This window comes from Podarcis cretensis (assembly GCF_951804945.1).
Source record: "Podarcis cretensis genome assembly, chromosome: 11".
Classification (NCBI taxonomy): domain Eukaryota; kingdom Metazoa; phylum Chordata; class Lepidosauria; order Squamata; family Lacertidae; genus Podarcis; species Podarcis cretensis.
This window is the reverse complement of record NC_137180.1, coordinates 57,814,840-57,828,912: the sequence shown is the minus strand read 5'-3', so window position 1 is coordinate 57,828,912 and position 14,073 is coordinate 57,814,840. Positions and strand designations below refer to the sequence as shown.

At 44.5% G+C, this 14,073-nt stretch overlaps 1 protein-coding gene across 1 annotated transcript; it reads right to left on the bottom strand.

Annotated features, from left to right (window-relative positions):
* Window positions 1-1,888: 1,888 nt before the first annotated feature.
* ATP5F1A (ATP synthase F1 subunit alpha) lies at window positions 1,889-12,042 on the bottom strand. Its single transcript, XM_079994912.1, has 12 exons — window positions 11,865-12,042; window positions 8,547-8,625; window positions 7,562-7,731; window positions 6,995-7,168; window positions 6,736-6,902; window positions 6,048-6,196; window positions 5,370-5,521; window positions 5,034-5,258; window positions 4,791-4,898; window positions 3,789-3,933; window positions 2,591-2,741; window positions 1,889-2,206 (listed from the first exon to the last, which is right to left on the bottom strand). The coding sequence occupies exons 1-12, from the start codon at window positions 11,922-11,924 to the stop codon at window positions 2,125-2,127; spliced, it is 1,662 nt and encodes a 553-aa protein (XP_079851038.1). The 5' UTR covers window positions 11,925-12,042; the 3' UTR covers window positions 1,889-2,124.
* Between the last annotated feature and the right edge of the window lie 2,031 nt (window positions 12,043-14,073).

The following is a 14,073-nucleotide window of genomic DNA, read 5'->3' as shown; positions in this document are numbered from 1 at the left end:
GCGTATGTAACCCGAGGTACCACTGTACAGGCAGAGGGCTGTTGCGTGGGAGATTCCAAACTCCTCTGGTCATGTTGTTGAGGAGCAGGGGAGACTGCTGCCTTAGAACAAGTGTGGGGAACCTGTGGCCCTGGACACATGGGTGAACTGCAATTCCCATTATCCCATGCCGGCCGGGGTTGATGGGAGTTGGGGGTCCAGCAGCATTAGGATGACAACAGGTTGCCCATCACTGCCTTATTACGGTAGTTCCCATAGCAGCACATTCCCTGAAATGAAAAGGCAGGGAGGCTAGGCAAGATCTAGAGTGAGCACGGCAATCATTTATGGTCAGGAAACTCTCAGGTCCATAATCATGGCCTTCCCCTGCCTTGTGCTCTCCAGTTTTGAACTTTGTAATTCCCACCATTCCTAACCACTGGCTACGGTACCTAGGACTGATGGGAGTCTTAGCCCAAAATACCGTACCTAGAATGTATCTGGTTGGTTAAAGTTAAAATAGGAAAAAGGTTGAATTGCGGGGTGTTAAGGAATGGTAAAGGCTGGAAAGAGGAGGTGGTGAATGAGGAAACATAAGGGAAATGAGGAAACATGAGGGAGTATATTATCTAAGTTCTAGGAAAGGGCTGGGTGCTATGAACTACAAGGCAGTAGAGAAGGACAGCAGCTTGGGAAGCTGGGCAATTGGTTTCAAGGAGTCAAATGAACACAGCCAAAGCAGCAGGCATGTTCACGCAACACAATGCTTTCATGTATTTTATTGCACAGTGCCCTAGGGCAGTGTTTTCCAACCTTGTGCCTCCAGCTGTTTTTGGACTACAATTCCCATCATCCCTTGCCACTGGTCTTGCTAGTCAGGGATGATGGGAGTTGTAGTTCAAAAACAGCTGGAGGCACAAGGTTGGGAAACACTGCCCTAGGGTTTATTTCTGTACAAGTGCTGCCCTCTACTGGTCCATACATTTAATGTACTGGTTCTGCTGGCTAGGGGTGATGGAAATTGTAGCCCCAAAACAGCTGGAGGCCAAAGTTTGCGAAACTCTGTTCTGGAGTCAAAGGAAAAGCACCTCCCGGTCCAAAAAGCCATGTAATCCTAAATGTGCAAACTGGAGAACCACGTCTCTTCCCCACCCCCTCCAGCTAAGGGCAGTTTTAGGTGCTTGAAAACATGCCAGAAAGAGTTGGATGTGATGTCTCATTGAGGGGTGAAGGCAGAAGCAAAGTTTTAAGGTGCAGTAGATGCCACCAACCTGTTTGCACATAGGTCTGAATACACACATAGGAAAAAGTATAGCTGTGTTGAGACGTTTGTGCACCTACCTTTCCAATATGTGTTTTAGAGAAGTGGCCTGTGTGTGTTTCTTTCCAATACTTTTCTTTTCCTCTATAAGGCCAAAACATTTCTAAAAGGGGTGAGACTAGTTTTCTGGCAATGTGTCGGCAGGCGATGTGCTTCTTGGAGGCTGATGTGCCACCTAAAGTGGTTCCCTCATTGGTGGACTGTCTCTGAATAGTGGTGTGGACAATGAAAGGAAAAACAGGCTGTTCGAAACTTGTGGTTTTGGCCACCTGAGTAAACCCCTTTTAGAATGGGGCAGGGCTACACTTTGGCCTGTACAAGCAGCTTGTACAATGGATTAAAACTCTGATGCCCATTTTGCAGCCACCCAAACCCACCTTCCCATCCTACTATTCCAACCACCTAACCCCAAACCACATTATCAACCTCCAGGTTAGAAAGTCTGAGCAGTACGGCAAAGAGGCAAAGCAATTCTCCCACATGTGTCTTTAAGGGCAAACGGCCTTTAGAAGAAAGCTTTCGTTCTTTAATCGACAGCGTGCAATGTTTGCACTGAGTCTTAAAAGTATTACCCTAACAAAAAATCAGTATGGTTTGCAAGATTTTATTTGCCATGTGCACACCTATGTCGGTTGCCAGCAGGTCACTATCGCAGCGAGCACCAATGGCCACAAGACTTCTTTACATGGAACTTTTAATTCTCAATGAGATCTGTACATTCAACTCACACATACCTTTTATTAAGCCTCTGGTAAAAAATGGAACCAGAGTGCTACCACCGTTCAGTGACAAAATATGCCTTGTATAGAGAACTGTCAAAGAGTTTATGCTTCAAATGTTGCCAGGAAATTTGTGACTATTTCCTTCAGCTTGGCTTCAGTTTGTTCAGAGATCTTCCCATCAGTCCTGTCGAGGCAAAACCAACCAAATTTCAACTCTCATCCACAGCAGACTGTGTAGCAACTACTCCTTCACTTCAACCCTTTTGCAGCGACTTCTTCGGCCACCAGCTTTTTCTTTCCCCCATCCCCACCATTATCCATAAATCACAATGTTTAACAATATGATAAAATGAACCTAAATGTTAAATGCAGTGCTGTGCGCCATCCAAAGGCAGCTTCTCGAAGCAGCTCTTCCAAGTGAAACTTAAAACTGTTTTTATAAAGTCATTGCTGCTCTTTAACAATAATGCTCAGAACTGTAAGAACTTTCAGTTGTTCAAAGCCACAGTCATTCCATAAAAATGTATGACTGCCTCACAAGCAAGTGGAAGTTTCTAGTCTATTTTACCTGATTGTGGAGAGGAGCGCCTGGTGCTGGCTCAGAACGTGAGCAAGGAAAGCACTCTCGAATTTGGTGATCTTGCTGGGCTCCAGCTTGTCCAGGTGGCCTCTTACCCCAGCATAGATAACTGCAACTTGTTCCTCAATAGCCATAGGAACTAGAGAGAGAAATGTGCAAACTTAGGTTAGACCACTTAGTCATTATTGTGCTGTAAAACACAACCAACCTGTGCCTATGCTAAGTATAGTTAAGACAGGGGCAACAGGATTTGGTACAGAAAGTTAAGAACACTTCACACTCCCCTTAATAGAAAGGTTCAAGCTACTGCTCAAGGCAGATACTTCTCTGCTCAGAGACCTCGAGGAACTGCAGGGAAACATCTTAAGACTGCCAAGATTCCCAGCCAGACACAGGAAAATCACATTTCTCTTTTCCCCTTCCCACACATGCATATGTACAAGGAACGTCTCTTTCATCTTCAGCAAATAAGCCTTTTCCCTTGATCAAATAAACTGATTCAGGAAAAGGGAAAGTTTTCTATTACGCTATTTTGCCCAGACATAAGCTCTGTTCGGCATCACCCGAAGTGATAGTGATGGATTTAGGCAATGCTATAACATTAGGCCTAACAGGAGCTCAGAAAAGGAGGAAGAAAGAAGTTATATCCTCCCGTAGGGGACCCAAGGATCTGCAAAGTCAGGAAAGCTTTCTGACTACCTCACTCTAAACACTGGAACATGAGCAGGCACGTGCTTTATTTCTACACTTATTTGTGCTCAGCAAGATTTCAACTAAACTGAGGAGCCATTTAGCAAACCTTCACTTTTACATCAGGCGTAGGGCACCTCAGGTCCAGGGGCCAAACACAACCCTCCAAGCATCTCTCTCTGGCCCTCAAGATCTCCTCCCCAGGCTACACCCCTCAGAGACCCTGCTTTTCACAATCCTTGAATTTTTCTGCCTGGCTGGAATGTGCCCTTGAACTCTGATAATGCCTCTTGTTTGCCTGACTGGACAACAAAGAGGGATGTGTGTAGACGATACAAAGGAAAACAATATAATTTTGCCTCTGGCCCACAGCCCCCCCCCCCTCCAAGAAGATTGTCCAGAAGGAATAAAGCAGACGTTGGGCTGAAAAACGTTCTTCAGCCTTGTGTGACATGGGGAGGGTATGTTAGAACCAGAAGTCATGCAGAATTCTTACCATATTGTCCTTGTTTAAGCAGTTCAGTCAGTCGTACACCACGATTGAGCAGCTGCTGAGTAGCAGCATCCAGATCTGATCCAAACTGGGCAAAAGCAGCTACTTCACGGTACTGAGCCAGTTCCAGCTTCATGGTTCCGGCCACCTAGAGAAAGGAGTGGACAGGCTTATTGCCTTTTCTAGGCAAATCATTCTGAACACTTTCCGCTTGCCAGTCTGTGTCTTCAGTTACCTCCTGGATCATCAGAATTACTATGACAATATAGGAGTGGTCACAGTTAACTATCTAGATTAAATATGGCATTGACAGGGATGGGCAGGCTTCAGGCCTGGGCAAACAACTGTGTTTTTACTAGGATGCTAAGGTCCACCAATTGGTGCTAGGTACAAATGGCAGCTCAGCGGCCTGACACAGGCTTAGAATTAAGGAACCAAACATTTCTCAGTACCAGAACTAAGCTCATTATGTTTTCATACAGAATTTGTCATTCGTTTCAGCAGTTGTCATCCACAGCAGCTAAATTTAGTGCCTTTTTGTTATTGTCATTGTTATTTAGTCAGATATCATTGCCAATATATTGCAAGTCACTCAAGAGTACTCTCTTGTCAAAAAAAAAAAAAGATTGCTCAAAGTCAGAGGAGCCAGGACCAGAAGGTACAACAATTTGACAAAAATGGTGTAAGCAGAATTGATATAGAAAAGGTCTGGCATATTATGCTATTGCTCAAGAAATTTCCAATCTTGCTTTTGCTAAATTGGCCTCCACTTAAACTTTTACTAAACCCATTCCTGCAGAGACAGCAGCATGGAATATGCAGTTCTGTAGGTTAACCAGAGAATACTCACTAGTTTGCCACATGAACCTTTTATTCAACAGTTCTAATTGAGCTAATGAAATGCTAGAACAGAACGATACTGCTGATGTGATCCTGCATCCCAACACAACAAACTGAATGCTTAGCTAAACCATAGTGTCAATATAACTAAGATTTTACACTTACCTGCTTCATAGCCCTTGTCTGAGCAGCAGAACCGACACGAGACACAGACAGACCAACGTTGATGGCTGGGCGGATACCTTTGTAGAACAGCTCAGTTTCCAAGAAGATCTGTGGGGAAAACCAATATATAATTTTACCAGATACTAATGTGACTAAAGAAATGCAATTGAGCCCAATATGGACTTCAGGTCATCCCAAACCATTCTGTATGCGGATTCTCAATTAAGTGCTTTGGGATCCTACCTGCCCATCGGTGATAGAGATTACATTGGTTGGAATGTAGGCTGACACATCACCAGCTTGAGTCTCGATGACAGGAAGGGCAGTCAGAGAGCCACCTCCAAAGGAATCGTTCATTTTGGCTGCTCTTTCCAAAAGGCGGGAGTGCAGGTAGAATACATCACCGGGGTAGGCCTCTCGGCCTGGTGGACGACGCAGCAACAGGGACATCTGGCGGTAGGCAACAGCCTGTTGATACAAGACAGATGTTACATCTGTTTCATCAGCTCCAAGAATCTTCTTAAGGTCCAAGTTTGTTCCCCCCCCCCCCAAATTAAGACGCAAATAGCACATTCAAACCTGTTTGGATAAGTCATCATAGATAATCAAAGCATGTTTGCCATTGTCTCTGAAGTATTCACCCATGGAGCAGCCAGAATAAGGAGCCAAATACTGAAGGGGGGCGGCATCTGAGGCTGTAGCAGAGACCACGATAGTGTACTTCATGGCGTCTGGGGAAAAATGGTTTAAAACAGTTTTGTCAGCATCAGTTTCCAAGTAAATGGAAATGGAAACAAATTGGCTAACAGCAATTCAGTTACTAGATTTTGCCCCATCACACCATACCATTTTCTCACAGTATTTTAAAGTGGAGGGGCTTTGCTACAGTAAATGGCACAGTTTACAAAAGTGTGTCATTTTTCTTTGTATCTGCAGGAACTAGGGGGGAATGTTTTCTACTATTTGTCCTTACCCCGGCACACTGTAAGTTGTGCAAGTTTAGCATTTAACAGAAATAAAATTAAGCTGCAGTTTCAGGAAAGCAAAGCAGGTCTTTAACTAACAGAGCTTAGTACCAAGGTAACGGGACATGGAACCTGACAAATATTCTGCTGTCAATAACATCTAAGCTGTGTACAGTTATTAAACAGTTATAGATCAATCATACACAGATAAAGACCATTAAAAAACATTTATGCTATCCATTTCCACAGACTTCACTTCCATCTAGGAAGTTTGTGCAAAATATATAAATACCTGCATCAGTGAGCCTCTTCACCAGCTGAGCAACAGTGGATCTTTTCTGGCCAATTGCAACATAAATACAGTACAGTTTCTTCTTTTCATCAGTCCCATCATTAAATCGTTTTTGGTTGATGATGGTATCGATAGCAATTGAAGTTTTCCTGCAAGGAGAATAGCAGGTCGGTTAGCATCATTTCCTACAGCCTGTCCAAAGCTTTTACAAAGGATTTCAAGCTATATTTTGGGGAACCCCAAGGTTCCTCATTGAGAAAATTATTATAACTATTATTTATTAAATTTATATACCACTATTCATCTGAAGATTACAGGACAGTTTACAACATAATTGTATGCAAGCATAATAATCATAGACAAGCTTCTCTGCCTATATGAATCTTATTTTACAATGAGCTGAATATAATCAGGAATTCATTGGCAGTTTGCTGTAGGGTCAGTGCACTGCCTGAACTGGATACACCTTAGAAACATGCCCCAGAGCCTTCTACAAAGCCCAGGAGATTTGAGACAGGGGCACTGGGATCCTTGGCCAACCAATCAATATGTGAAAGGGATCTCTGAAAAAATGGGAGCTTTGAGAATAAGACACTTTTCTGAATTCCCAGGGCACTTTTGCATCACAGAAAACTTAACAGCAGTTAGGACAAAGCAGTTTGAGTTAGGCGAGACGCTAGCTCCTTACCCTGTCTGCCTGTCTCCGATAATCAGCTCACGCTGACCACGACCAATTGGTACCAAGCTGTCTACAGCCTTGATGCCAGTTTGCATGGGCTCTCGCACAGAGATTCTAGGAATGATCCCAGGTGCCTTCAGACCAACCCTCCTGCGAATCTTGGAAGTGATGGCACCCTTTAAAAGGAAGACAACATAGTCATTTTTCCAAATTTGCTCACTACTGATAAACGACATGCAAAAGCAGTAAATATCGTTGCCACACCAACCTTCCCATCGATGGCATTTCCCAGTGCGTCTACAACACGTCCCAGCAACTCTTCGCCAACTGGGACATCCACAATGGCTCCTGTTCTCTTCACAACGTCCCCTTCCTTAATCAACCTGTCGTTACCAAATACGACGACACCAACGTTGTCAGGCTCCAAGTTCAAGGACATACCCTAGAAAGTTAATTTAAGAAGGAATTGAAAAGATGCATTCATGAGACACTCCAGTCAAGTGTTGGCAGGGCAGATTCCCACAATCAACTGAAGTCTACCAAGCTATAAGGTTTGAAAACAGTATCAGACAGTGATGATAGTTCCATATAGGATATGCTATGGCTGAGCACATTATGTTAGAGCTATAATCATAGTGGCAGGTGTCATATCTTTAGTGAGCAAAGTCTCTTTGTAACAATTTGATTTTAAGCCACATTTCCAGTCCCAACATTACTCATAATTAGGTACCTTTCACAATGTAACCAAAGGGTATGAAGAGACCTTCAAACCAAGAATCACAAGTTTTACACAGGCACTTAATACAAATACAGATGCAATGAAAACAAAACCTACCTTAAGCCCAGAAGAGAACTCAACCATTTCTTCTGCTTGAACATTCCTGAGACCATACACACGGGCAATACCATCACCAATGGAAAGCACACGGCCAGTTTCTTGAAGCTCAGCAGAGGTGTCAGCGCCCAGAATGCGCTCTTCAAGAATTGAGGATACTTCAGCAGTGCCTGGCAGAATTTAAATCATGGCAATGAAATTTCCTGTGCCACCGGAGACTCATTCTAATCTTAGCTCACTTTACATCAAAAATGACATTTCTGGTAGTCTGGATTAAACAAGATAGGTTAGGTCTGAATTTTGTTTATAGCACATCCTTCTGTGTGGTGTGGTGACAAGACTCTATCTAGTCTATGAAAGATCAGGTGCCCATCTCTAATCTAGCCAATGGCATGCAAGACACCATATAGAGAGAGAACAGATCTACAATTGTAAAAGCAGAAAAAAACAATTTATTGTTTTATCTTTCTTTGGTGGATTTATCACACCCTTCAGACAAGGTTTTCAAGGTTTATTTGAACATTTGATTCACCTTTCTATAAATTACTCAACAAAGCTTGCATGAGTTAGGCAAGCTGGATGGAATGTTTGTTAATTTTTTTAATTAATTTTTAATTAATTTGTTAATTGTTAATGTTTGTTCATTTCATGATTCTGTATTTATTTGTTTGTTTTTTATTTGTATAAATAAGGATTCTGCACACTCATGAATTAGATTAAACTAAATGGTAATCAAAGTGCTCTTCTATTTGCCCAACTGCCGCTATTTCTTAAAACTCCAACAGACAATTAAAACGTTAGTTAATATTCCTATTCCAAAACATTTAGAAGCGTAACCAGTTAGGTAATTGCTATACTACATAAAAGGATGTATTTCTTTTGGTTCCAAATGTTTCCCCAAATCAATGCTTAGCTGCAATTAACAGTGATCACTACCATACTTTATTACCAAAGTTGAGTTTCCAAATATTTATTTTTTACTCACCTGTTTTCTGTTGACTTGTTTTGGAGGCATGGAGGTTCCTTGTTGCAACAAATGATGCACCCAAAGCATTCCGAGAAACCTAGCATAAAGAAAAATCTTTTGACTTTTACGTTCAACTTATTATCACTTTGACATTTATGAAATCACACTCCTGTTTTTGCTACTCCTCACTCCATCTCCCTGCAGGAGATAATCTCAGTTATCAGTTCTTATATATCAGCTATTGATTATTTCAACCATAAAGGTATGTTACTGGTATATAGTATCTCAGTGGTGGCAAACCTATGGCAAGCGTGCCAGAGGGGGCACTCAGAGCCCTCTCTGTGGGCATGCGCGCCATCACTCCAGCACAGAGTTCGCCAGAGTTCGTTACTAGAAAGCCAGAGGGAGGCGGGGCCGGGCTGCTCCCCTCCCATTCTCCATGCACGCTTGAGGACATTTCTCATATCACCCACACCTCTGCCCAGCCCAGCTGCTCCTGCTCCATTCTGCGCCCCTCTACTGAGTCAGGCAGAGCCAGCCAAGTGCATCGTGTGAACTGCTCCTCATGCTCCAAGCATGTATGAGTTGTTGGTTTTGCTAAACTGAAACCTCAGTATTCAGGTTAAATTGCTGTGTTGGCACTTTGCAATAAATAAGTGGGACTGGGTTTCAGTTTGGGGACTTGGTCTCTAAAACGTTCTCCATCACTACAGTATCTGAAACAGGTAAACATATGGTACAGTCCATTTCTAGCATGAAGGTTTACTTGGGATTATACACCCACTGTAGCCAATGGGGCTTTCTCCTGGGTAGAAATGCACAAGATTGTAGCTTTAGATTCAATACTGCTGCAAGTGACTTTAACAAGTAAGGTTTTGGCACCATTAACACAGAGAAAGAAGATACAAAATCTTAATAATTTGTACAGACTACTCAGTATTAGTGGCTGTAAAGTATTGCAAGAGAAATAATCAGCCCAAATATCTTGATTTTAGTGGCATCCTCCATTCCCCTTCTGTAGAATCCTGGGAGAATGAATGGGCCTAGCTCCCTGGCATCTGAAAAGTTTCTTTTATAGATTCACTCTTGCACAAACCTATTCAGACAAAAGAAATGCCCACATAGTCACTGTACTGAAAATTGGGAAAATATGGGGAAATTGCAGACACCGTCTTGGATAGAGACGTCCAGGTGTTGTTGTTTTTTTTAAAAAAAGCTCTCTCCCATGTAAGGCCTTGCATGTGAAATTGGATGCAAGTATTTATAGTTCTTTTCAAGTACTATGTGGGAATTCTGAAATAATTTTATTTGAGGTGCCTTTTCTAAAGAATGACCTTCAATCTAAAAGCAATACTGCACATGAACTCTCTCAACACTAACTGGTCAAAAAGAATAACAAGGACAAATATATCAATTCTGTAATATAATGGCAAATGCGAAGACACAGGACTGTGAAGAACTGATGAAATTGTCAAATATGTAGCAGCAGTCACAGCTGTGAAACCTAAAGAATATTGCTAGAATGAATGAAGATTTACACTGAAGTATTTGTCAACAATGAATAATGTATTAGTGCTTTTCTATTGTAAACTGCCCTGTGATCCGCTGAGGAAGGGCAACATAAATTTTAAATAAATAACAAGTAATAAAAATAAAGAAGATATAAACCACCTATCTTACAAAACAGAGGAGGAAGAACTCTAGAACTTTCCACCACTAACAGGCTTTCAAAACACATAGATCTACAGGGGAGACCCCAAGCAAGTGGTTGCATTTGAAACCCCTGAACTTATTTTTTTAAGTTTTCTCAATCCCTGATTAAACGCAAAAGGTGAGCAAATACAGCTCATAAAAAAGGCATTGCCAAAGGATTCTCTTATTAGATGCCACCAAGGTCACAAATACCAAAAGACGATGCTGTGCTGACACCATCACAAGCGCTGTCATCCTGGCAAGGCAAGGCTAGTATGCCTGCAACAGCAGCCATTTCTCTCCTACCTAGGAGCCCATGCACGCTCCATATATCCACAAGGCCCTTGTGTGGGGGGCCTTCCCCTCTCTCTTTCCCCCTCTGTCCTCATCTGGGTTCCGGTCGCTGCAGGATCAGCAGCTGCAGGTCTGCCTGGTGTTCTGTCTTTATACGCTTTCAATTCCATTTTAAAGACATTTAAACTTCTCAATATTCTAATCTGCTGTGCGTGGTCCAGTTGACCACGCATTAAAGGTAAAGGTAAAGGTACCCCTGCCCGTACGGGCCAGTCTTGACAGACTCTGGGGTTGTGTGCCCATCTCACTTAAGAAGCCAGGGGCCAGCGCTGTCCGGAGACACTTCCGGGTCACGTGGCTAGCGTGACATCGCTGCTCTGGCCAGAGCCAGAGCCGCACACGGAAACGCCGTTTACCTTCCCGCTGGTAAGCGGTCCCTATTTATCTACTTGCACCCGGAGGTGCTTTCGAACTGCTAGGTTGGCAGGCGCTGGGACCGAGCAGCGGGAGCGCACCCCGCTGCAGGGATTCGAACCACCGACCTTTCGATCGGCAAGTCCTAGGCGCTGAGGCTTTAACCCACAGCGCCACCTGCGTCCCATACCATGCATTGCAGGGGGCTAAACTAGACTAGAGGACTCTCAGGGTCTTCTCCAACTCTACCATTCTGTGGCGACTGTAGATGCAGAAACGGAATTGCTTTGAAAATAAGAAATTGAATGGAAGCATTGCAGGGGACGGGGACTGGATAACATGTTCAGCACCCTCAGAGGGAAAATGAGTCCAACTGCATTTCTGCCCAAGATGTTCGCAGCTCAGAGAGGAGCAAACCAGGGGTGAAAGTGCCTCTCCTGCAACCTTTAAAAAAGAAACAGCGTAATCTTGGAGGAACAACCATTACTATCGCCATTTATTTATTTATTACAACTGACAACCACCCATGCTTTCCAGTGCCTAGTACAGCAGTATTCGTAGAAACAGAATAAACCACAATCACATGGCTTTATTTAAAAAGAAGAATCACCGGGCACAGAGCCTTTGCTCTCTGTCCCCACCAACGTGCAGCGGCTGAAAGGGACCCGTTTCCCTTCGCAATGACCTTGCCAGGGGCGAAAGGAAAGGAGAGGACGGGAAACTCCGCCAGCGCCGCTCCCCATCCCGCCGTGGAGCCAGGCGACACGCGAGGAGGGCGAGGCAGCCCCGCCATGGAGCGAGGCCCGCCAGAGCCCGGCGCCGCCACCCCTCCTCAATGTCACCCGCAGGGCCCCAAGATGGCGGCGCCGACGGCCGCCTCACCCGGACCGACCTCCCTCCCTCCCTCCCTCCCTCCCTCTCTCGCGTCTCTCTCACCAGGCCGGCCTGCCGGGGCAGGGCGCGGGCGAGGGCGGCGGCTACGCGCACGGATAGCATCGCGGCGGGAGAGGGCGGCGGAGAACCAAGGGAGAGAAGGAGACGCCGCTACTGCCGCTGCCGCTTCTTCTTGCTCGTCTTGCAGCCGCCGCCGCAGCCGCCTCACGTCAGGGACCCGCGGACAAAATGGCCGCCACGCAGCGCCGCCCCCTTTTTGCCGGAAGAGGCCACGCCCCCTTTCCTTCAGCCTGGCAGAGAGGAGAAAGTCATGACCCGGAAGCGCTTCTGCTGCTTTTCCCCACCTTTTACCTCAGTTCAAATTATTATTATTATTATTATTATTATTATTATTATTATTATTATTATTATTATTATTATTATTATAATATAATAAAAATAAAAATATTGATATTATTATATCGGTCCGGTTTCTTTATCTACAGTTATGTCTGAAATTTCTCTTCATGTGTGCGTTAAAGGGGGGGAAAGCGCTGTTGGACTTCAACTCCCAGAAGTCCCCCTCCAACATGGCTGGTTTTTAGGCATGCTGGGAGTTGGAGTCCAGTCGGGTCGTCTGGCATCCCAACGTTCACCCTCGCGAGGGCAGACCACGCCCACCCAGACGCGAAGGTCGTCCAAGGGGGAAGTGCGGCCCAAACGGACGAATCCCACCCCTTTGGTGTAAACTGCCCGCGAAGGGGGCGTGTCCGACGCCCTGACCACGCCCCTTCCAAACTGCCCCGGATCCACGTGGCTCGCTGCTAAGTGCTGCGTTGTCAGCTGCACTCGAGCAGCCGCTTGATTGGAGCCTCTGCATGATAACCCTGGTGTCCCTCTGCCTTGCACGATCAGGGGTTTTGCCCTAGTGAGCGAAGCTCCTCTGAGCACGTGCAGAATGCTTATCGCTCCTGACACTAAAAATCGCTGCGCTCCTAATCCCAAATGCCTGAGAATAACCTCATTTCAAGTCATTGGAAGTTACTCCTGAGTAAACGCGACCAGGACGGCAGCCCTCATTGCCAGATACCACTTTCTTAGGGAGTGTGGGAGGACGGGTGTGTCTTCTGTTTATAATAATATTTGGAAAAACACATAAAGTAGGCACACCTCAAATGTGACGAAAATATATCCTCTTCATAATACTGTTACGTAATACGGTATGTATTTTTGTGTGTTTATTCAGTAAACCACCCTCAGATGGTTGATAATAATAAAATAATAATAATAATAATACGTAATAATTATAATATTGAAAAGATAGGCATCTCCAATAAATATGATGGAAGCACTGTATACGCACGCACCTTTTGTTATTTGTTTTTCAAAAGAAACGTAAAGTTTGGGAACCCTCATCCGACAAGGCCCCCTCCTCACCTGCCACCCTCTAAGCACAGGTTCCTATGGGGAAACGTTCCAAAGTTTCAGGTGCGAGTCAAAGAGGTGCCCAATGTACATGACGTTCTGTTGAGTGTGCGGTAAAAGAGTACCACAGTGCAATAGTGGTACAATATACTGTGGACATGAAATCCTTGATGCACCAGTTCAATAGCGGCCTTTATCTTATGCATGGGTAGGCAAACTAAGGCCCGGGGGCCGGATCCGGCCCAATCGCCTTCTAAATCTGGCCCATGGACGGTCTGGGAATCAGCGTGTTTTTACATGAGTAGAATGTGTGCTTTCATTTAAAATGCATCTCTGGGTTATTTGTGGGTCCTACCTGGTGTTTTTACATGAGCAGAATGTGTGCTTTTATTTAAAATGCATCTCTGAGTTATTTGTGGGGCATAGGAATTTGTTCATTTCCCCACCTGTTGCAGGTTGGGGGGAGTTGCCCCTCCAGCAGATATCATGCACATGCAGCCCACTACCAAAACCAGCACAATTGCTTTTGTGACCTTTGAGATTTGTCCCCACAAAATACTTCATCACAGTTTCTTCCTATCTATTCAAAGGGCCTTTGCTGCCGGATACCAAATGTAACAATTCACTACTAAATATATCTATGTACTGGCTCACTGGGGAAACTTCAGAAATTCATATAGACATATGAGCTCAGCTACTCAGCAGCCCCTCTGCCTGAGTGATAATCCCTGGCATCCTGATACCTGAGTGCCAGACAGGTAGCCATTCCAGAAATAAACCCAGATGAAGACAAAAGGGTGTGATTAACCTGGCTGGGAAACAGGGAAATGTAAGTATATTTTTGTTA

Coding starts and splice junctions, on each gene's coding strand:
- ATP5F1A (XM_079994912.1), bottom strand. CDS start 11,924: ATGCTATCCGTGCGCGTAGCCGCCGCCCTCGCCCGCGCCCTGCCCCGG. Junction 7,169..7,561: donor AGTTCTCTTCTGGGCTTAAG/GTAGGTTTTGTT, acceptor TTAACTTTCTAG/GGTATGTCCTTGAACTTGGA. Junction 5,259..5,369: donor ATGATGACTTATCCAAACAG/GTTTGAATGTGC, acceptor TTGTATCAACAG/GCTGTTGCCTACCGCCAGAT.